Consider the following 21442-nt stretch of genomic DNA (forward strand, 5'->3'; position numbering starts at 1 on the left):
TGTATCCCGCTATTTCCTCCAACGTCGGGGTGAGTTCGAAGTCTGAAAAATGGAATACATTGTGCGCCGAATCCCAGTAAGTGACCAATGATCTGATAATATCACCCCGAGGCTGAATGTCTAGTAAATCCGGGAGATTTTTCAGATATTTCCTCACTTTGCCTTGCCCCTCTTTGCCTAAGTCGTTCCACCATAATCGCAACTCAAAAGGGATCTTGGTCATTATTGAAAACGATTCATTTTGTATCGTGCTCATCCTGCACATTTATTTAGGGTGATAAACTTTATTAGACTCAAAAATTAAAATTATCTAGATTTTCTTTTTTTCTTTTGTAAAAAAAAAAAAACGGGAGGTTGGACCCGACGAGGGTTGCCTACGTATCTCACCCCGTGCGAGAATCAAACCGGCATAGTTCGGTCGGATCAAAATCGGGGAAACAAAAAATAAAATCCTTTAAAGAAGAATAACCCTTTTTTTTTGAAATTTTGTTATATGTTTTGTTTTTCATTTTACTATTTATTTTTGAAAAGAGACCAAGGAAATATTTACACATTTAAAACTTCCTCTTTTTTTGAAATTTTGAAAATCTTTTAAAGATGTGCTACAAATGAAACAATAAAAAAAATTGATTTTTTATTTATATATTTTTTGGATTTTGAAAGTGATTAAAAGGAATAGTCGAACTGAAAGGCAAGCTTTTTTTTTTTTATCATTTTTTTTATATATTTTAGAAAATTCCGGTTAGGTTTAACATTGCTCGGACATGGTTTTTTTTTTCAAAAGAATAAGTAATTATCTCCCTACCCTGCTATTTTTTGAAAATTTTTCGGAAACCGGTCAACAGGCAGATCTGAAGCAAATAGATGCGCAAAACAAACGGGATGCAGCAGGATGGTCTTTTCGTTCCAGGTTGCCTGTCCTAGACGGACCCAACCCCTGTGTTGAGTCCCCTATGTCAAATGCAACATGATGCAGATAAGCGTTCCTACTAGGGATCCGGCATGAGGTTTCGTTATACTAAGTTTATAACCTGGGTAGATGTTCTAGACTGTGTACCCGAGCGGACAACTCGGGTCGAGGAGGGGCAACTTACCGGGAACCAAAAGGTCGTCCGACTTCGTAACTTATCCGTCCTCTTTCTTATTTCAGGTATCGACACTAACAGAATAAGGAGCCTCGGCCAGCGAGCTTCTCCCCGGAGGTGAAGAGAGAATGGTTCGGCACAGTTTATATATAGTTCAGATAATATCAAAGCGGTAAACAACAACATTTAGTACGTTATGTCAAAACATGTAATAAATATCAGATAATAAAGCCAAATATAACAATTATTCTAAGCTCGAATTCTTGAACCCTGAACCAGTGGTTCTGGGTTAATTTTCCCCAGCAGAGTCGCCAGAGCTGTCACACCTCCTTTTTGCGCGCCCGCCCCTGTTTTCTTTCAAGTATCAGCTGAGTTCATTGGTTGATTCACATTGTTTGTTTCTCCTGGATTCGGTTTGTCTTGGAGCTTTGTTTCTACTGCATTGTTTGCTGCTGTCTTTCTGCCATTTTTCCATCGGCTATAAGTGTATCTTGCACTGGGAGCTGTTCTATTTGTTACCTGCTGTTACTGCTGCTGTTTCTGTTGCCATTGTCATTCTACTGACTTCCTTTCTTCTTCGATTGTAAGCATTCCCAGGTACACACTCCTGAAACCTTGTTGGCTGAAAGTTTGAAGTTTGAAGCTGAAATAAAGAAATGAACATCTGTTTACTTTACAATCCTTGTGTTCAAAAAAAATAGTTTGAATGGTAGCTGGGTCTGTATTTGTTTAAGTTAGTTCCAACCACGATTGCTCTGTATGAGTTATGCACATCTTGATTGACATATCAGATAATATTGTTTGTTAGATCAGACGTATTTTCAATGTGTATAACCATTAGGTTTCGATTTAGCTATGACAGTATAATATAGAATCGTGGCAAGCATCTGTATGTATTTTGTCTAGACTTTTGAACTGTCAAATCTGTTATATTTGGTTCCATTTAATTTCAAGATAAATGTACCCCAAGCTAATTCTCATGTGGTGTTACTTTAACAGGATGGCCATGTATGCCAACCCTCTCGTTAGATTACTTGTTCCTATATAGGTTCGATATGGGTTTCGATATAGATTCACTGTTTCGAAATAATGCGACTACTTTTTGAGTTCAATTAATAGTAGTTTTCCTAATAAACAACTGATCTCATTTATCAAGCCCAAATGAGCTAGTTTTAAAATTCAAACTGGAAGGTCGTTTTAATGTAAATTTAGTGTACGTTATTAGTTTGCTTGCAATCCCCCTTAGCAAATTAACAAAGTTCATTCACTCCTTGAAGACAAGGCATGAGGTAATTCTCATCTCATAAACAACCAATTAGGTAATCAAACAAAATTCGGATTCGTCAAACATAGTAGATATTTAGTATGTGGTTGCTTAAACAAGTAAGTTTGGTCTTTCTCTTTTATTTTTAGAGACAAATGTAATAGAAATATAGTCGCTTTAGGACATCCTTTTCTAAAATAATGAGACGAGCCTCGCCAAATAAAAATGCAAATTGCGGGGCCCTCAATAACTAACCATAAATAAATATTTAGAATTCAGGACAGACCGTTTAGTGAATTTCATGGCCTTCCCCAAAGATAATAACGCGTTAGACTCTCTAGGCGCGGCTTAATTAAATTACATTCTTAAATTCGGGTGCGCATTTATGTGACCCAAATTCAAATCTCGATGGAGTCGAAATGTATTAATAACTACGGGTGCATTAATTGCGACGTGGTTCGAGATGCATTTTCACGACGTTGCAATTCTATAAAAATAAATGATAATAATAAAAGCGGTTTAAACTTAATAAAAACACATAAGTCACAACATGTATTTAAATCAGATATTTAGCCATTATAACAATTTAAGCGACCGTGCTAGAACCACGGGATTCGAGGGTGCCTAACACCTTCCCTCGGGTCAACAGAATTCCTTACTTAGAATTTCTGGTTCGCAGACTTCATTTGGAAAAGTCGAAAATTTCCTCGATTTGGGATTCAAGATAAACCAGTGACTTGGGACACCAAAAACCAAACCTTTCCCAAGTGGCGACTCTGAATTAAATAAATAATCTCATTTCGAATATTGTCACTTAAATTGAAAAAACTCCCCTCGCGCATTTTACCCTTCAGAGCGGGCGCGCAAAAAGGAGGTGTGACACTTAATTCTATGATACTTACGCCTCAGCCATCGGGGCTTACGCCCCGGACACTCCCAACGCCCAGCGTAATGGGCTCGCCTAATATAACTTTATGCAATTGTATATAACTAATCTTGTAATTCTTCAAATTTTCTTAATAAATCGTTGATTATTCAAAATTACATTTTTCATAATCATAAATCATTAAGTTGAGAGTATTTTATGTCATAGTTAAAATAAAAATTATTGCACGTTATCCACTAAGACTGCTATGATAATAAATTTTAAATAAATATTTCATTTAAAAAGTATTTATTCATTAACTTTTGTTATATCTTTACTATATACTAGTCCATAATTTTTTTATAATTATTTTTCTAAATATTATTTTTTTCACGTTTACGAGATACAATACTTATTAATTTAATAGTTCAGTATTAGCTCGTAACTATTTACAAATAATTAGTTATCATAGTATTGTATGGTGAATTATATGTCACTTTATTAACTTGTTGAAACTTAAAAATAAATAATACGAGAGAATCATATTTAAATTGTGAATTATATTTTTATATAAATTCTCTTTCAAATAGAAAGCATATTAAATAAAAGGAGTATTTTAAGAAAAATATCAAATTATAATATCGGAATTTTTTCAAGAGTCATACTCCTTAAGAGATACATATAAAATTTTGTATCGAGTACATTATTTTTTATGTTTGAATTGTAACGACGTTGCAGCTAATTTGCATATTATGATATATGTCATATTTTTCGTATTATTTATAGTTGAATTATGATTTATAAATATTTTAAATAGATTATTTGTTATAATTTTGTGATTTTAATATAATTTTTATAATTATTTTTTATTTTATATTGTCTTAAAATTCTTGAAATTAGTAAAGTTTAAAGATCCGTGGGACTTACGCCCCATGTCTCGGGGCTTACGCCTCGCCTTGTCAGAGATAAAACGTCTCGCCTCACGCTCCCGCCTTTTAAAACATTGATGAAAAGTTGAAATGGTTATAATAATGAACAAACATCAAAATAAGGTCAGCAAGCCCCCCTCTCCATATAAAGTGAAAAAGTATATAATCAGCCTTTTTGCATTATCAAAAGAAATAATCAGCCTTTTAACTTTTAATTGCAATTTCAACAGCTAACTCTAGTTCTATTGGGGCAAGTGGCCAAATGATGATCCGATAATTGATTTGGCAGATTGATACACCATGAAAGCAAAGATAAGTGTAATTCCGTTCACCTGCCTAAGCCGTGGTAGGCATAGTTACCAATACCCATTTTGGTGGGAGATAATAGGTACTTGGTGGATTAATTGAAGTGCGAGCAAGATAGAACGGACACCATTGTTATACAAAAATTGATACCCAATAATTGATTTGTTAGATTGATACACCGTAAAGTAAAGGCAGTTTGTCTTTCAGAAAACTAAAGTTCATCTCCTTAAAGTAATCCCATTGTACTCAATAAACGTACGCTTTCAGCGGGCTGTATACAGAAATTCATAAGGATTCACCTCTAGTCGATACATACAGTATGGAATTGGAATCCCAAATAAACAAATCAAATGGTATTACTCAGTCTTAGGTGGGAAATGGTTTCCTCTTCTGGCAATTTTATACAGATAAAATCCAGTCATGAGGGCACTGCAGAAAAGAGAGAAAGAACAGAATAAATATACCATCAACCTCATATGACGAGATAAAAAAAACTTCTTTAATTATCATTTTAGCATGACAGATACTCGCAAGCAAGACTCTTCTCTATCAACCATCGATAACACCCATTGAACCATCAATCCAATAAAACACTATGTAGTGCCATCAAAATTTTTTGTGCAGCTTCCAACTTTCAAGATCTACAAAAATTTCTTCATATGACCAATCTTTAGCTTTTGAGGGACATAAGGCAATTCGACTTGCAAAGGCTAGACAGATGAAATGAACTTTCACTCTCTAATTTGCTCTATATTTGCACTGATGATTAAACGAGAAAAAGGCTCCCTACACAGAACTTTTTAGTCTGCATAATTAACCAAAAAGAATAAAAAGAGGATACATCGTAACTGCAGGTCTTGTGCATGTTACTTTAAAGCTATAGTAACACAGCAGTACATGCTGACACAGCTAGAAAAGTATAAGATAGCTATCATGTACTCTAAATTAATACATGGAGCAGACAACAGGACGGAAGCCTGTTCTGTTATATTATAGCAAGCGTCTGAAAACAGTAGCGAAGATAAGCAAATTTTTCATCCTCCCAACAAATCATCCTGTCCCATATTGCATGGGATGAACTTTTGAAGCAATTCACTGTTATTCATGTATTACGGATAGACATGGAAATATTTTCTCACTATTATCCGTTTTAAACAAAATCTAACTACTTTAAAAGGAGCCAAACATTTTGTTTGCTGCCGATGTACTAGAACCGCAGATATAATGACCAGCATAGAGCATCTTCATATATTGTCCTATGTGATATGCCTCAAATAAAAAATTCATACCACACAAACCTATTATGCTTAAAGAGACAAAATACAGCAAACAAGAAGCAAGTTGACTAGAAAACCAGTATGACATGCTTTTCATTAGCAGTTACCTGATACCAACAACAACGCCAGCCGGCATGATTTTTGAAGTTTGCATGTACCGCTGTCCCATAACCCATGTTAACATGGCTGCACAAGCTGTTCGGAACCAAATAAAGTGAGTGGAGAAACCCATATGTTCATAACAAATAAAGCAAATTCATTAACAGAAACAAAAAAGATGAAATTTTGATTTTTCTTTTCTGAATCAGAAGGGAATCATGCTGTCATCAGACAAACAAAAACTTAACATATTCTCTCTGTGCTAGCATTTCTATTTCAACAAATTTTGAAGTAGAAGATAAGCACCATAACAAGTAGGAAACTACAGAATTCTGATCATTGGGAAACAGCTAGAATTCAACCTTCAAAAGTAGTCTTGTACGTTCTTGTTATTGACCTTTTTTTCCTTCTTTTTTTTTTTTTTTTTGGGTGGTGGGGGGGGGGGGGGATTTAAGTCAAAATAGCGTTTCAAGCTTAATGAATTAACTTCCATCTGCTAGAGCATAAGATTAAGGGATCCAAACCAAGGATGCTGTGACTCTTTATGTCCTTGCGCAATACTTCCCATCGTTGTTGAAGGAGAAGCTGCGAGGAAACGTGCATAATCATTTACCATCTTCTTTTTGGTTTTGTTTAGTACACCATATAATGTAGTAATATTTTTAGAGTTCTCTTTTGATAATAGTTGCTCCTCCCAGAGAAATAGAGATGGTTCTCACCCGATGCTATATTTGATGATAACGAAGATACCAAGCCAAATAATGAACTTAGCAGTCTGAAGAAACCACTTTCACCATGTAACATGTAGGAAGGAATTATATCTAATTTGAGGCATCTAGGTATTACATATTACTTTAAAAGGCATCCCATTATTTCTCATGCACTTAAAAAGCAACAAAAGTCTAATTTCTTAAGTTTGTTTGCACTATGCAAACCACCATCTATTGGTTTCTTCTCAAGGAGATTGTATTTTTTCCTGAAACAGTACTCAATGGGATTGCATTTCACTTCATCGAACAAAGTGAAAGCATGCCAACTCATATTGCGCTGTATTTAGCTAAACGTTCTTACTCTTTTACATTATTCTTCCTCAAATTTTGGTCCACGAATTGCAATCATAAAATGTAGTAGCCTGAGCGCGTGTTTTCTCTTTCCTACCACAGGAAATTCAAATTCAGTAGATACTGGAAAAGGTAAAATGAAGTCTAAGGAAACCTAATCACAATTAGATGCTAAACAATTAGAGCTTCGTATAACATTATCCACATAAGAACAAACAGTTCACATTAATTCTTAGGTGCAAACTATACAGTCCATATTACAACAACAACCATCCAGTATAATCCCACTTAGTGGGATCTGGGGAAGGTAGTGTGTACGCAAACCTTACCCCTACCATGGGGTAGAGAGGCTATTTCCAAATAGACTTCCGGCATCCTTCCCTCCAAGAACTTCTCACCTTGCTCTTGGGAGACTCGAATTCACAACCTCTTGGTTGGAAGTGGAGGTTGCTTACCATCAGAGCAACCCCTCTTGTCTATACAGTCCATTTTATTTTTACAAAACAAGGGACAAACGCACAAGAAGAAAACACACCAGGGCAAGGGCAGCCTTTCATTTTTGGTATTCAGGAGTGGCAATCAATTTCTTTGAAGGACAATAATCTAAGAACATTATATTCCTGAAGAGGAGTAATACTAAATCAGAACTAGTCTTAATACCCTACAGATCTGAAGACCAGCAAGCATTAAATAGACACTATACGATATATTCTATAGTCGGATCCAGTATTTGAACATTATGGGTTTCGAGTTCGGATTTCTACCTCAACCAATTTGATTTGCTGGGTTCGAACTCTACTATTTGTACTTATTTAGTGTTTTTTCTATCACATATACAGGCCCGAGTCAAAGCTACTGGGTTCGAATAACCCTGTAAGTCCTTGCTGCTATAGAGAACTGTGGTCCAATACAATATCAGCACAATATAGAAAGAATGACCCAAGATTGACAAATATGAAATGCAGTTTTATTTAAGGAAATGAAAAGGGGCATACCAGTTTCAAGAATCAAGGCAAAGTAAGAATTTTTGCGCTTGTGAAATGCTTGTAGGCTCAAGTAACCAGCTAAGATGAGAGCAAATCCAGTACCCGCACCTCCAGCCAGTGAAGCTGTGCTACCTTTGCTGGCATATCCAATGACACCACCACATACCAAAATTAACCCATAAGGGATCGTGAAGCAGAAATCATGCATCTTTTAACCAATTACTAATACTCCACCAAGATTTGAATTTTATGCAAAATTAGCTCAAGATTTCAGAGATCAAGCAAGACTAGACTTTTCAAGTTTCAGACTTTCGAACTGGTCATGGCATATAAAACTGATTCCAGCTTTTTGGCTTGCCGGTCCAAATTGGCCTCGAGGTTTCTCTTGAATATGTACTAAAAATTTGAAGTAACGAGGGTAGTATGGTCATTTCAATCAGCAGGTTGTCCCTTTTGACCCCAGGGTGCTTGTGTGCACCACGCTCAACATATAGTTGACAAAATGACAAAATGGTCCCTTACGTTTGAGATATATTTAAAATAGTTCCTTAAATATATTTTTGAACTGGTTTGGTCCTCCAAACTTGTCAAAAATGAATAATTTTGGTCTCAGGAAAATATTTACTAAATTATTACAAAAGAAAAAAGAAAAAAAACTAGAAAAGTCCTCAATTTCAATAATCACAACATGAAAAAACTACACCAAATATAAGGATCGTTTGGTATAAGAAAATTAATCGATATATAAAATTCTCTATTAAGTTTATACACTATTTGGTTATTTTCTACAAATCAGGATAAATAATTCATGTATAACTTAATATACTTGTTGGTCTATTAAGTTATACCACCAACAACATGGAATAACTAATTCAGTTATAACTTATACATGGATAAAATATCAAAAGGAAAAAACTATTCTTGTCCTTTTCCTAGAAGCCAACAAAGTCCAAGCATCCAAGCTATAATTATAAACTTATTGGTTTTTAATTGAAATAAATAAATAAATATTTTAAATGAAATCTTGTATATTTAATTTTAGTATAATGAACCAAACATTTAAACAAGAAATAATTCATGCATTGTTAGTCTCTACATTACCAATTCTTGTATTATAATTCATGTATAACTTGCCTTCGTATCAAATAACCCCTAAAAATAACGAAAATTATACCTCAAAAAATTGTACCTAGACTCCAAATATAAATTAAATAACAGAAACCGCAGAAACTACGTTTCTAAATGTCAGTTTACTAAAAATATATTTCACAATTCCCAGATCTTGTTAAATATTTCACAGATATTTTCAAACAAAAAACCTCGCTTTTGGTAAATGTAGAGAATTAAAACTGCTCAAAGTATAATTACCCAAACAGAAGGGACGACTTTTGTCATTTTTCACATATGTTTTCTACTTCTCCCATGGATTTCTTTCGTCATCTCCTATCATGCTGCATCTTCCCCGGTCGGGTCACTCCTGCCCTATTTCCTTTTTGACCATACCCGAAAAATTCTGTTAGCATGGGACTGTGAAAGACATGAAATTGCAATTCAAGAGTCGGGTTTTTTCATTGCCAGGTGGTAACCATTTCTTAACCCGAAAGAACCCTCCACCTTTTCAAGTTCACAGTTTGCCTCAAACCCTAGAAATGGTGACTGAATCGGGTCATTCAAAGAGACCCATGTGCCCATCATGCTCCAAACCGACCCGACTCTGTCTCTGCACTCGACTGAAGATTCCATGTCTCCCAAACTCCGTGGCTGTCACAATCCTTCAGCACAGTCTAGAGAAAAAGCACCCTCTCAATTCAACAAGAATTGCTTCTATAGGCCTGCAAAATTTGAGTGTAATTTCAGTCTCTGATGTTAATTATGAGGCTCAGTTTCTCATACGTTTTCTCAACTCAAACCTTGAAATTGGTTCTCATATTTTGGATGAAAAGACTCCACCTTTGATTAAAGACTCCATCTTTGATAGTAATGCTGATGTTTCTTTTACTATAGAGAAGTACGGTGCAAATTGCCCCATTCAGAATCAAGATTTGAGTAAGCTATTTGGCTCTAGAGCTACTATTGATGATATACGAAAAGGGATTTTAGTAAAAAAGTTGCAGAGAAAGCCATTGAATGGGAGCAGTGAGTATCAAGAATTAGAGGAGTTTGAAGTTGCAGTTCCTCTAGGATCAGTGCTGCTTTTTCCAAGTGAAAATTCGATTGGCGTGGAGGATATAAATTTTGAAGTGAAAAATCTGATAGTACTGGATGGAACATGGGCAAAGGCAAAGAGAATGTATAATGAGAATCCTTGGTTGAAGTTGTTGCCACATGTGAAGTTGGATGTAGAGAAGCTGAGCTTGTATAGTGAAGTGAGGCATCAACCTAAAGCTGGATATTTGTCCACAATTGAGAGTATTGTATATGCTTTGAAAGCTGTTGGGGAAGAAAATTCTGAGGGATTGGATCATTTGTTGGATGTATTTGAGTCCATGGTTGGAGATCAGAGGCGATGCAAGGATGATAGATTAAGGGAAAGGCTCTCCAATTGTGACTAAATTTAGATGAATGTTCTTAAGTTCACTCTGAACTTGATTTGGATTACTAGTTGAGCACATCCAATCTTCTTTCTCAATGAGTATGCATGCTAGTACCAGGATTGTTCAATCTGTGTTGTATTTTTATTCAGTGTACTCTGTTGCTTTTGAACCAGCTAATTGTCTCAACTATTTCAGAGCCAAAAGCATGAGCAAAGATAATACAAATAAAAGATAGTTGTTGGTTTCAACTTTCCGTTATGCAAAATCTCTATTCATAGCACATTCCACTTAACAAGATGTTAGAAGTTTGTTGTAAATGACACTCGGAAGTGTAGTTCTCACTGTTTATGTTACTTTCTTTTCGTTTGTTATTAAGTTTTATCTTGTTTGACAAGTAAATTCTTTTTAAAAACTTGTGTGATGACCCGCCATGTCATCATGCCACATAGGCGACATTTGGCATATATTAATGCCATGTGGAAGCTTACATAAGAAGAAGGCTAGCATTATTGAGAAGATTCTAGAGAGGTATGGACATTTACTTAGGAAGAACCTAGATCCATATGGATTTGCGAAAGTCCTTGGAATCTTCTAGGCTTGTAGAGAATTCTAGAAAAAATCTTTATCTTGTATTTATCAAGGACTTGTGTAATAATTAATATTTATATATTAGCCCCTAGGAGACTAGTATATAAAGGGGGCTATTCATTTGTAATTCATCAAGCAAACAACTCAAGTTCTCTCTAATACAAAGCTTCCTTTAACAATTCTCTTGTGTTACTTTTAGCGATCTTGAGTGTAGTAAGGCTGACTTGACATAGCAAGAACGTGAGCAAGTTGTGCAAGATCGTGAGCAAGTTGTCAAGTACTGCACGTGTACTTAGCTAACAACTAAGGACGTGACAACGTGGTATCAGAGCGAAGGTTGGCACTACGGGGCATGCATCAGAATCTGATTCATAAGTATGAGGGGTGATTTAAGATCGTCGCCAAGGTAGGCAAGATCTCATACAAGCTTGACATGCCATCGTATCTTAAGATTTACCCTGTCTTCCATGCCAGCATGTTTAAGCCATATCATGAAGATAAGGATGATCCGAGTAGGGGCCAATCAAGTCGGGCACCAATGACTATCACCGCCATGATCGGGAGATTGAGGCTATCATAGATTACCAGGCCAGGCGAAAACAAGGGCAAAAAGTCATCCCTATGTTCCTCGTCCATTGGAAAGGGCAATAACCGGAGGAGGTCACGTGGGAACGATATGAAGACTTGTGGCAATTCAAAGATAAGATCCGAGAGTTTATGCAGCAGCATTGCGCCGCGGTCGTTGCAATATTGGGTGGGGGAGAGTGTGATGACCCGCCATGTCATCATGTCACATAGGCGACATTTGGCATATATTAATGCCATGTGGAAGCTTACATAAGAAGAAGGCTAGTATTTGTGAGAAGATTCTAGAGAGGTATGGACATTTCCTTAGGAAGAACCTAGATCCTTATGGATTTGCTAGGAAAGTCCTTGGAATCTTTTGGGCTTGTAGAGAATTCTAGAAAAAGCTCTTATCTTGTAAATATCAAGGACTTGTGTAATAATTAATATTTATACACTAGCCCCTAGGAGACTAGTATATAAAGGGGGTCATTCATTTGTAATTTATCGAGCAAACAATTCAAGTTTTCTCTAATACAAAGCTTCCTTTAACAATTCTCTTGTGTTCTTTCTTCCATTCTCTTAGCGAGCTTGAGTGTAGTAAGGCTGACTTGACATAGCAAGAACGTGAGCAAATTGTGCAAGATCGTGAGCGTGTCAAGTACCGCACGTGTACTTAGTTAACAACTAAGGACATGACACTTGTCCCCGAAAAACTCATAAAATTTCTTAGACAACAGTTACTATCAAATATGTTCTTTTTATAGAAAACTTTTTTCCAAAAGCCAAAAGAAAAAATCAACAAATTGCCAAAGGGACAAAGTTAAGTTGTGTGCATTTAGGGTGTAAAAATAGTTATATCACTTAAAAGGTTTATGTAACTTTATTGATAAGATAACAAATGACAAGAAAATATTATAGAAATTTATATTTATGCTGTTAGTGTGGAAAAAAAAAAGTTAAAAACTTTTTTCTTATGAAACTCCCATTTTAATTACTCCAATACATTTTGTCTTGTAAAAAACTTACAGTACTTTTTTAGTCTGTTCCCAGGAAATAATACACGAATTGGACGGACAGAGTAGTATAGTTTAGGACTTTACTCGTAAATTAACAAAGGTTTTATTCACAGAGCTTCACACAGAGTAATGATGAAGTTATTGCCATGGCGCCGTTTAACCGTCCATTCCAAAATCCCCAGTACTCCTTCTCCTTCATCGTTCACCAACACTTACCGTTTCTTATTCCACTCTCAGCCAGATGAAGAAGATATCTTCGACCCTCCATTTTCTCCCACCTTAAAACCCCATAAACCCAAGAAAAAGGGACAAAAACAAGAGAACGCTTCATGTGTTGAAGATTGTGAAAAAGCTCAGGACTTTACTGTTAATTTTGACTTGCCCTTTGATTTTCGCTACTCTTACTCTGAGACCAACCCGGCGGTTGAGCCTATTGCTTTCCGTGAACCGCCCCGGTTCTCTCCGTTTGGCCCGGGACGGCTTGATAGAAAATGGACCGGGACTTCAGCTCCGCGTCTACAGCCGGTGGATTTGGAGAAAGTGGCTGAGGACCGGCGTCGGGTTCTCGGAGAACCGCTCTCTGAGGAAGAAACTGCGGAGCTGGTCGAGAAGTATCGTCACAATGATTGTTCTCGCCAAATTAATTTGGGTAATTTCAATAAGGTCCCTTAACTTGTCTTAACTTACAATTTATCTAGTATTACTTTTGGATTGAAATGGACACCAATAAAGTGGAATGCATATAGAAGGTTTATATAGCTGCAAAATTAACTTGTTTTAAGCTACAATTTATCTACTATTAGTGTTGGAATTGGATACTAATAAAGTGGAATGTATATAGAAGGTTTATAACGCTGCAAAACTTGTTTGGATTGAGATTTGAGTCTGGCTGTGCAGAAAATGGAGTAAATTTTTGGATAGGAGCTACTAAAAGATAGAAATTACTGAAGCAAAATAAACTAGTTCTTTTTTCCTGTTGCTTAGTTAATATAGTGAATAATGCCAGTCATCTGTGATAAAATTTTGTGATTGCCTTAGATAAGTAAAAAAAAAAAAGGTCATTTGTATTCCTACTCTGACTAGATTGTTTCTATGCCAAAATAAGTTATAATATATTCTTGTATTATGAACTCTGTCTTAGCCGGGATAAACTGGAAAGTAAGTCGGCGGCCTATAAAGATGGTCATATTATTATGATGAATCATCTGAACATTGAAGAATGAAGTGGAATGAGTCCAAAGAATGCATGTAGCCAACCCCATATAGTTTAGGAATCAGGATTGGCGCTACTTGAGTTAAGAAGATATTCTTGCATACATGGCTTCATCTCCACAGTCACAGATAATTGATTTGTAGCTAAACCACAGAAATTACTGAAGCAAAATAAGATAGTCCTTTCTGTTGCTTAGTTAATATAGTGAATAGTGCCAGCCAGATAAAATTATGTGATTGTCTTTGTCAAGTAAATAGAGTCATTTGTGTTGCCATTCTGAATACATTTTCCTTTCTGTGTACTTCCCCAAGAAGTTATGGTTTTTTCTTGTATATATGAACACCTTAGCCAAGATAAACGGGAAAGTAAGTTTACGGACGACATAAAAATAGTCAGATTATTATGATAAATAAAGTGGAAGGAATCCAAAGGACTTATATTGGGCTAGTTTAGGTTTGAGGCTAGTTGAGCTAAGTAGATATTCTTCCACACATGGTTCTGTTTCACAGATGATTGCTATTTGTATCTGTAGAATCGTAGATAAAAATTTGCATCTCATTTACATCTTATTATAGTGACCACTGCATTCAATTCAATTTGATCCATATTTTTCTATGGTTATCATAGCATTATTGTTTGTTAGGACGTGGTGGAGTTACGCACAATATGCTGGAAGACATCCATAGCCATTGGAAGAGGGCTGAAGCTATAAGGATTAAGTGCTTAGGGGTGCCAACTCTTGACATGGATAATGTATGCTCCCATCTCGAGGTTTGTGATCTAAATGCCAGTGCCGGCACATATTTTTGAACATTGATTCCCTTAACCTTTTACAAATGAACACTTCTGCTGCTGATGCAAAGCACAGTGTCATTGTAGGACAAATCAGGTGGAAAAGTTGTCTATCGCCATATCAATATCTTACTCTTATATCGTGGTCGAAATTATGATCCCAAAAGTAGACCTACTGTTCCTGTGATGCTGTGGAAGCCTTTGGCTCCAATATATCCAAAGCTTGTGAAGAATGTTGCTGATGGCCTGACATTTGAAGAAACGAAGGCAATGAGGAACAAAGGGCTCAATGCTCCTCCTTTAACGAAACTCAGTGAGTAACTTGTGTTTTGTGAGTCCAAGTCGAACTCCTAATATCTCGTAGTTATTTGAAACAAGTTAACAGATTGCCTTCTGTAATTGCTGATTGTTACCTGTTACTCCTCTAGGCAGAAATGGAGTGTATGTGAATGTGGTGGACAAAGTCAGAGCAGCGTTTGAAACAGAAGAAGTCGTTAGATTAGATTGTACCCATGTGGGTACAAGCGACTGCAAAAGAATCGGTGTTAAATTACGGGTATGACTCATATGTGCTGCATCAGCTTTCATCTCTTTATAAGCGTAAATCAAAATATCCTTGCAATGTTTCAACAAAAATTGGTTACCCCTTTTCGGTCTTAAAAAATGAAGCTTTATCTCAGGAATTGTCAGTTTACCTCGACATATGTCCATCTGTGACAATAAGGCAAATAACTACTGAACTAGGCAGATTCTCCCCCATTCTCTGAAAACTTGTTAGTTCATACTTTATGTGTCCCCATCATCACCCCCACCCCCACCACCCTTTTTTTCTGTGGATGATTGTGAAAGTTCCATTTCGCGCTTAATTAATTTCAGGATCTGGTACCATGTGTTCCTATCTTGTTCAAAGATGAGCAGATTATTCTCTGGAGAGGCAAAAAAGATGAAGAACAGAACTCCGGCTCTTGAATGGAACTTAAGCTCACAGATGTATTTTGAAATTTCGGGCTTCCATCTCAGAGCAACGCATTCACAATCTTCATTTGGAAAATGAATCTGGGGAGGCTTCTCGACTGTTGCTTGAACTTGTTAATAGAACTGGCCATTATGTTTGATGACATTATCCTGGGTTCTCTTACTGATAGGTCTTTGGACGCGCTAAATTAGGCAGCTCAGATCACACACTACTCATAGATGCCAAGGAAATGCAAGTAGGGACTAATGGCTGTAATTAATGCAATACCAGTCCTCTTTCAACAGACGAAAATCAGTGAAATCTTGTAATTGATAGATTAATACTCTAGTTACATGTACTGTTCACTCTAAAGCTTCTGAAATAGATGTTTTCTGCAGAGTAATTTAGTGAAAGAAACAATGTTGACATAGAAATAGAGTAATTTTCTGTCGAAATCTGTCTTTTCTATGGCATGAAAACAATGTTTTCTGACGCACATCTCTCATCGTCAAGTTTTTGACACTCACCTAAGCACGTGGAAAGCCTTGTTGCTGATAATAGTAGGGTGCTATACCAAGATACTAGGCCTTACTGCCTATACGTATTACTTACCTCTTAATCGATTATACAACGATCTTCATTTTTCTTTTTGGTCTGTAGACTCTACTATTGCAGCTGCTTCTTTATCATCAAATGATGTTTAAATATAACAAATGCGAAAAACTCGTGTCTGTAGGTTGGGTATCTTTGTCAGCTTCATGTGTCTTAATGTATAAAATATTTGCTGATGATAGAACTAATATTGGTAGTCAAGTACAAGGTAATTGAAGGCGAGTATGTAAATAATAATCCCGTAAAGGATAGAGAATTTACGAGTTACGTTTCATTTAGAGACTAAAACTAAGGAGCTAATGGTCCTTTCCATACCTTAATCAATACATTCTTCTCTACAAAAAAACCACATTTGCAGAATATGTTTTAATCAATGTCTAATCTATTTTTATGATCATAAAAGATTCTAGAATCCAACCAAACTGGCCATAATCGATATGACTTTATGCTATGATTTTCTTACCAAACACACATATTGGATGCAGCAAGCACGGGCATTTATTTTCTTTCCATAAATGTGTGCGTGGGGCGGTGGAAGAGGGAGGCCAGGAATGCTACATTTCTATAAAAAATTGAGCCACAAAAATTGCAACTTAAACCAGCAACAGAGATTATAACAACATCAAAGCATCTGGCTTCTCAACATTTTTAGTGCTAATCCACTTCAAAACAAGCCAGATAGATTAAACTGTTACAATGGAGGTCTTACTAGGTGCAGTCCAAGATAATAAAGGAGCAGGATATAACGGCTTAAAAATAGGTATAACTATCACCTGACTATACATATACATGCCTGTTTAAGAGTTCAGTTTCAAAGAGCTAAGGATCCACAAGGATTTTTCTTAGTTCATGACTGCCTGCAACGCTGCTGCATCCTGAACCAATCAACGAGGTAATCTGAACCTGATCAGACCTTACTGGTTCATCATCATCATTCCTATGCCAACTCCAAGAGGCATGAGTTGAATTAATTATCGCAAGTTCACCATGGCCAAAGCTTGCTTCACGGAAGACGGACCATTCTGGCTGGGGTAGCTTGTACCTGTCAATAATTTGTCATGACATGTAAGTTCAGCATCATAATAACTACCACTCTAATTTTAACTAAAGTGGCACCTAGAAACTTCTAAATCCAAATTTTGCAACGGTAAAGTTATTCAACTATGATGAACCACCACCTAAGCTAAATGTGTGAAAGAAAAGCGAAGAAGAATACAGAGACCATTTACGATCTAAACGAGTTCTCTTCTTACTTCCATTGTCATTTTAAGGATCCTGTGCTCAGCTAGCAGGAAAAATTACTCAAGGAAGACTTACTTGCGCGCTAAACCTTCTTTATTTCCTCCATCGCCAATTGTTATGTGAACAGCACCACAAGGATCAGGTCTACCATTATAAACCCGTTTCTGTTGTAAAAGAAAAGAATAGTTGTGTTATACATCCAATATCAAGAATAAAAAGCTAATAAGCAAGCCAGGCATACCGTGCGCTCATAAGCATGAACATGTCCAGCAAACACTATATCTGCACCGCCTGCATACAGCAAAGGCTCCATAGTTGCCATCATGTCATCAGCTTCACCTTGATGGGCTTCGTTACTATTATACCATGGCACATGGAATAACACAACCAGCCAAGGAGTCTTTTTACGGTTTACTTTTAGAAGATCAGCCTACGGTTGAATTTCCAATAAATGCATTTATATTAGCAAAACAACATGACGCTATGCTTTTCAATTAAGCATGCCAAGGGATTCTTAGTTTTTTTTCCTCTGAATACATGCCATACAACCTTACTTCCCCCTCGGCTGAAACAATTAGATAGCTGAATAACCAGAAGATAGAGGCTAGATCATATGGATATTGTGTGAAATTCGAAGGAAGCCTCTAGTACTAATATGAAACACAAAATGAACTAGGTGTTCATTTATTAGCATAACAATAGATTCTCATTAGCCAGGTTTCGATCCCTTTTCCGAAAAAGAGAAAAATAATTTATTTTTCCTGTTTTGCCCTTAGCATTAATTACTGATTCCATATCATTTTCCAAATCCATTAAGACTATACACCGATTAATATGGGCATAATGGTAAATTATACACTTTATTTATTATTTCTTAAGGGGTGTGCAAAGTTAATAGTGGACAAGTAAAAGTAAACGAGGGAGTAGTTGATAACCCTTTTCCGAAAAAGAATAAAAAGATGGGATGGGAAGCTCAACTGGTGTGCACAATATCAGAGCCAGGTTTTGATGCCTTTTCCGAAAAAGAGAACAATAATTTATTTTTTCTGTTTTGCCCTTACCATCAATTACTCATTCCAAATCATTTTTCATATCCATTAAGACTATTCGCCAATTAATATGGGTATCATGGTAAATTATACACTTTATTTATTATTTCTTAAGGGGTGTGCAAAGTCAATAGTGGATAAATAAAAGTGAATGGAGGGAGTAGAAGGTTTCCATTTCAGGAATAAATGAGAGCTCAGCTAACCTTCAGCCATCTATATTGATCAGAGTACTCATCATAGTCAGTATATGAACCAAGCATGATTGTATGAACCCCTGCAACATCAAATGAATAGTAGAGATTTGAAGTAGATCCGCTCTCCTCAAATGGCATCTTCCACCTGGAGTTGTAAGATATAAATTCATCCACAATGAATGGTATGTTTTCTTTTTCATGATTCCCTTGAGTCACCATCCATGGCCTAGCACTAGCCAGCGGCTGAACCAGTTGACCAAATGTGTCCCACCTATGTTGAATATAATCAGCATAAGAAAGGTCACCAGGTAGCAAATGAACATCATATTTACATTGGTCTATATGGTCTAAAGTTGACTTCGTCCATCCAGTCTGGCCCAAATCTCCTGCCACAGCAAAAGTAACTGGAAACTTAGATGGTGGAGTTTTGAGCTGGAACTCCGGACCTTCTCCGCCACATCGGTAGAAGTACACAGTGTTGTCTTGCAATGGTCCAATCACAGTATGGTGTATCGTTCCAGAACTATATAACAGGTAACTGTACTTGGTACTTTCTCCTTGAGCTTTAAAACTGTATTTTCCAGTGGATGTTCCATATTCAATAACTGAAAGAGAAGATTTATCAGTTGTGACCCATGACACCCTTATGTGTTTGTCCCCAGCTAATGAGATGTGAACCTGCCAAGAGAATATCAATTCACATGATTAAATATACAGGCTCCATCTATTCACCAAAACAGTGTACACGTAACTTAAGGAGGACATAACAGGCAGCTCCATTCCTGCTTCTCAAAAGTATTTCCATCAAAATATGAGTAAGTCTTCCGTACCATCTTCCTCCTATTTCTTTTCCTTTGAATTTTGTTCCTCTTCCAGATATGAAAAATGCAGCTTTCACAGAATTGTGTTACTTTTTCTTATCTAAAATCCAAGTTCCAAACTGCGACCTTAGGAGTTAGGACAATGTTTTACACTTAAGTCTATTATGGGCATTAGTCATTTTCCATAAAGCTCATACTCTAATAACTTGCCTTTTTTGGATATGTAAACATTATTTCCTACATAACATTGTCAACAAAAAACCACCTTTCAGCCCACCTTTAAACACCCCCACACCACCACCACCAAGCATGAAGCACCCTTTCGCCATTATTACACTCCACTAACTAATGTCCATGGAAAGATTTTAGGTCCTCCTAAACAGGCATAAAACCAACTTGACAAACAAAAAGAAAATGGAAGACCAGATAATGAAAAGAACTTTGGCGTCTACGAGCTTTATTATTGCTAACGTAGTTACATTGCAATTGGAACTGTGGAAGACATAGAAAGCAACACCTAGAAAATCATAACTACTTTTTTATTAAGTATGAAATAACAATTCAAAAAAAAAAGTATGAAATACAGACACCGATCAAAATTGGTAAATCCAAGAGCTCAAAGACAGTTGAGTTTTTAAGCTAACACATTGGGACACAAAACAAGGAGTTTCAGTCAGTGAGGAATAACAAAATTTTAGCAACAAAAAAATCACATCTGCCAAAAAACCCCTAACAGATCAAAAAAATAATAATTAAGCTCCCCTGATTTCACAGCAATTATAACAAAGAGTAAGTTGAACTCCTAGACTATGCTAAGCTACATTATCTAGCTGTACTCCGGATTCAAATCCCAAAAAACTTGAGTAGAATCAGTTGAAATTGACACCAATTGATATAAACGAGAAAGGCATGGGCGGATCTATATGTTGCAGCTGAAATTTTTGTTTAAAATATAAAAATATATATCTTTGGTAAAAAGAAATACTCTCCCATCCCATTTCATATGATATGGTTTGAACATAACAGAGTTTAAAAAAAAAAAAAAAACTTGTGATCTAAGACAAGTCATAAATATTAAAGTGACTATAAATAATCTCCTTAAGAACTAAATTACTTCTAATAGAGAAAGGTACAGACACACACTAAGAAGGAAAGTGCATCTCAGAAATTGAAGGCGAGAGAGCAATGATTATACTGACTTAAAATAGTGAAATAATTACCTGCTGAGGTTGAGAGGAAGGCTTAGGATCCCATGGCAAACGAAAGGCGTTACGAGGTGGAGGTCTGACGTATTCTACTTCTCCAGCTCTGACAGTTGCGCCGATGAACAAAACGGCCGTCAAAGAGAGTAATTGTAGTATTATTATCTTCACGTTGAGTTCCATGATCGGTGCTGATGGATTTTTTCAAATTTGGCAAATGAGCGTCCTCATACTCTCACTCCCCTAATCATTCCTTTTGGCTTTTGCTTTCCCCCCATTCAACGCGCTTTTTTGTTTGCTTCACACCTACAATAACCAACCCCAATATCTCCCCGCTTTTTCCTTTTTCTTTTTTCGATTTATTAAAAAGGTAGTAGTAAAACATAAGTAATAGAATGTCAGTCGGTGGACGTGGATTTATAGATAGTCAAATCAACTGCATGAAGAAATGAACTTGGTTCTGTTGCGTACATTTTCCTGTTTGAGGATTTACTTTTTTGGATTTGTACATTTTGGAACATTATAGTATCTAAGATCGTTACTCTCTTGTTTTTTCTCTATCTTCTCTTCAAATAGTACATAGCTTCAGTAGAAATGCTTGAATATTTGTACAATTAAAAATGTGAATATCCTAAATAAGTCCAAGACCGGACCAGTTAAATTATTTAATCAACCCCCAGAAGATATAGCTGAAATTGTCTCATATTTACGTTAATGCTTGTTTGGATGGTTGTTATCTATTGTATGGTTACTGTGTGTTTTAGTTATTATTTAAATTTAATTTT

The 21442-nt window shown here is 36.2% G+C and overlaps 4 protein-coding genes across 4 annotated transcripts; 2 read left to right on the plus strand and 2 right to left on the minus strand.

The window, feature by feature from the left end:
• Positions 1–4635: 4635 nt before the first annotated feature.
• Positions 4636–8323, minus strand: LOC107788619 (protein FATTY ACID EXPORT 5). Its single transcript, XM_016610309.2, has 3 exons — positions 7882–8323; positions 5834–5921; positions 4636–4878 (listed from the first exon to the last, which is right to left on the minus strand). The coding sequence occupies exons 1-3, from the start codon at positions 8078–8080 to the stop codon at positions 4806–4808; spliced, it is 360 nt and encodes a 119-aa protein (XP_016465795.1). The 5' UTR covers positions 8081–8323; the 3' UTR covers positions 4636–4805.
• An 896-nt stretch (positions 8324–9219) lies between these two features.
• On the plus strand, positions 9220–10654 carry LOC107788617 (uncharacterized). Its single transcript, XM_016610308.2, has one exon. The coding sequence runs from the start codon at positions 9411–9413 to the stop codon at positions 10422–10424; it is 1014 nt and encodes a 337-aa protein (XP_016465794.1). The 5' UTR covers positions 9220–9410; the 3' UTR covers positions 10425–10654.
• A 1951-nt stretch (positions 10655–12605) lies between these two features.
• Positions 12606–15909, plus strand: LOC107788616 (CRS2-associated factor 2, mitochondrial). Its single transcript, XM_016610307.2, has 5 exons — positions 12606–13226; positions 14434–14561; positions 14670–14895; positions 15011–15138; positions 15459–15909. Exons 1-5 carry the CDS (start codon positions 12707–12709, stop codon positions 15549–15551), a joined length of 1095 nt encoding a protein of 364 aa, XP_016465793.1. The 5' UTR covers positions 12606–12706; the 3' UTR covers positions 15552–15909.
• An 826-nt stretch (positions 15910–16735) lies between these two features.
• Positions 16736–21027, minus strand: LOC107788615 (purple acid phosphatase 18-like). The gene is made up of 5 exons (XM_016610306.2): positions 20676–21027; positions 18644–19312; positions 17633–17821; positions 17467–17555; positions 16736–17191 (listed from the first exon to the last, which is right to left on the minus strand). The coding sequence occupies exons 1-5, from the start codon at positions 20838–20840 to the stop codon at positions 16969–16971; spliced, it is 1335 nt and encodes a 444-aa protein (XP_016465792.1). The 5' UTR covers positions 20841–21027; the 3' UTR covers positions 16736–16968.
• Between the last annotated feature and the right edge of the window lie 415 nt (positions 21028–21442).

The sequence above is a fragment of the Nicotiana tabacum genome, chromosome 10, assembly GCF_000715075.1.
Source record: "Nicotiana tabacum cultivar K326 chromosome 10, ASM71507v2, whole genome shotgun sequence".
In the NCBI taxonomy this organism is placed as follows: domain Eukaryota; kingdom Viridiplantae; phylum Streptophyta; class Magnoliopsida; order Solanales; family Solanaceae; genus Nicotiana; species Nicotiana tabacum.

Coding starts and splice junctions, on each gene's coding strand:
- LOC107788616 (XM_016610307.2), top strand. CDS start 12,707: ATGATGAAGTTATTGCCATGGCGCCGTTTAACCGTCCATTCCAAAATC. Junction 13,227..14,433: donor TTCTCGCCAAATTAATTTGG/GTAATTTCAATA, acceptor ATTGTTTGTTAG/GACGTGGTGGAGTTACGCAC. Junction 15,139..15,458: donor GAATCGGTGTTAAATTACGG/GTATGACTCATA, acceptor AATTAATTTCAG/GATCTGGTACCATGTGTTCC.
- LOC107788615 (XM_016610306.2), bottom strand. CDS start 20,840: ATGGAACTCAACGTGAAGATAATAATACTACAATTACTCTCTTTGACG. Junction 17,556..17,632: donor TTCATGCTTATGAGCGCACG/GTATGCCTGGCT, acceptor CTTTTACAACAG/AAACGGGTTTATAATGGTAG. Junction 17,192..17,466: donor AAAGAAGGTTTAGCGCGCAA/GTAAGTCTTCCT, acceptor AATTATTGACAG/GTACAAGCTACCCCAGCCAG.
- LOC107788619 (XM_016610309.2), bottom strand. CDS start 8,080: ATGCATGATTTCTGCTTCACGATCCCTTATGGGTTAATTTTGGTATGT. Junction 5,922..7,881: donor TGCCTTGATTCTTGAAACTG/GTATGCCCCTTT, acceptor GGTTCCGAACAG/CTTGTGCAGCCATGTTAACA. Junction 4,879..5,833: donor GGCGTTGTTGTTGGTATCAG/GTAACTGCTAAT, acceptor TCTTTTCTGCAG/TGCCCTCATGACTGGATTTT.
- LOC107788617 (XM_016610308.2), top strand. CDS start 9,411: ATGAAATTGCAATTCAAGAGTCGGGTTTTTTCATTGCCAGGTGGTAAC.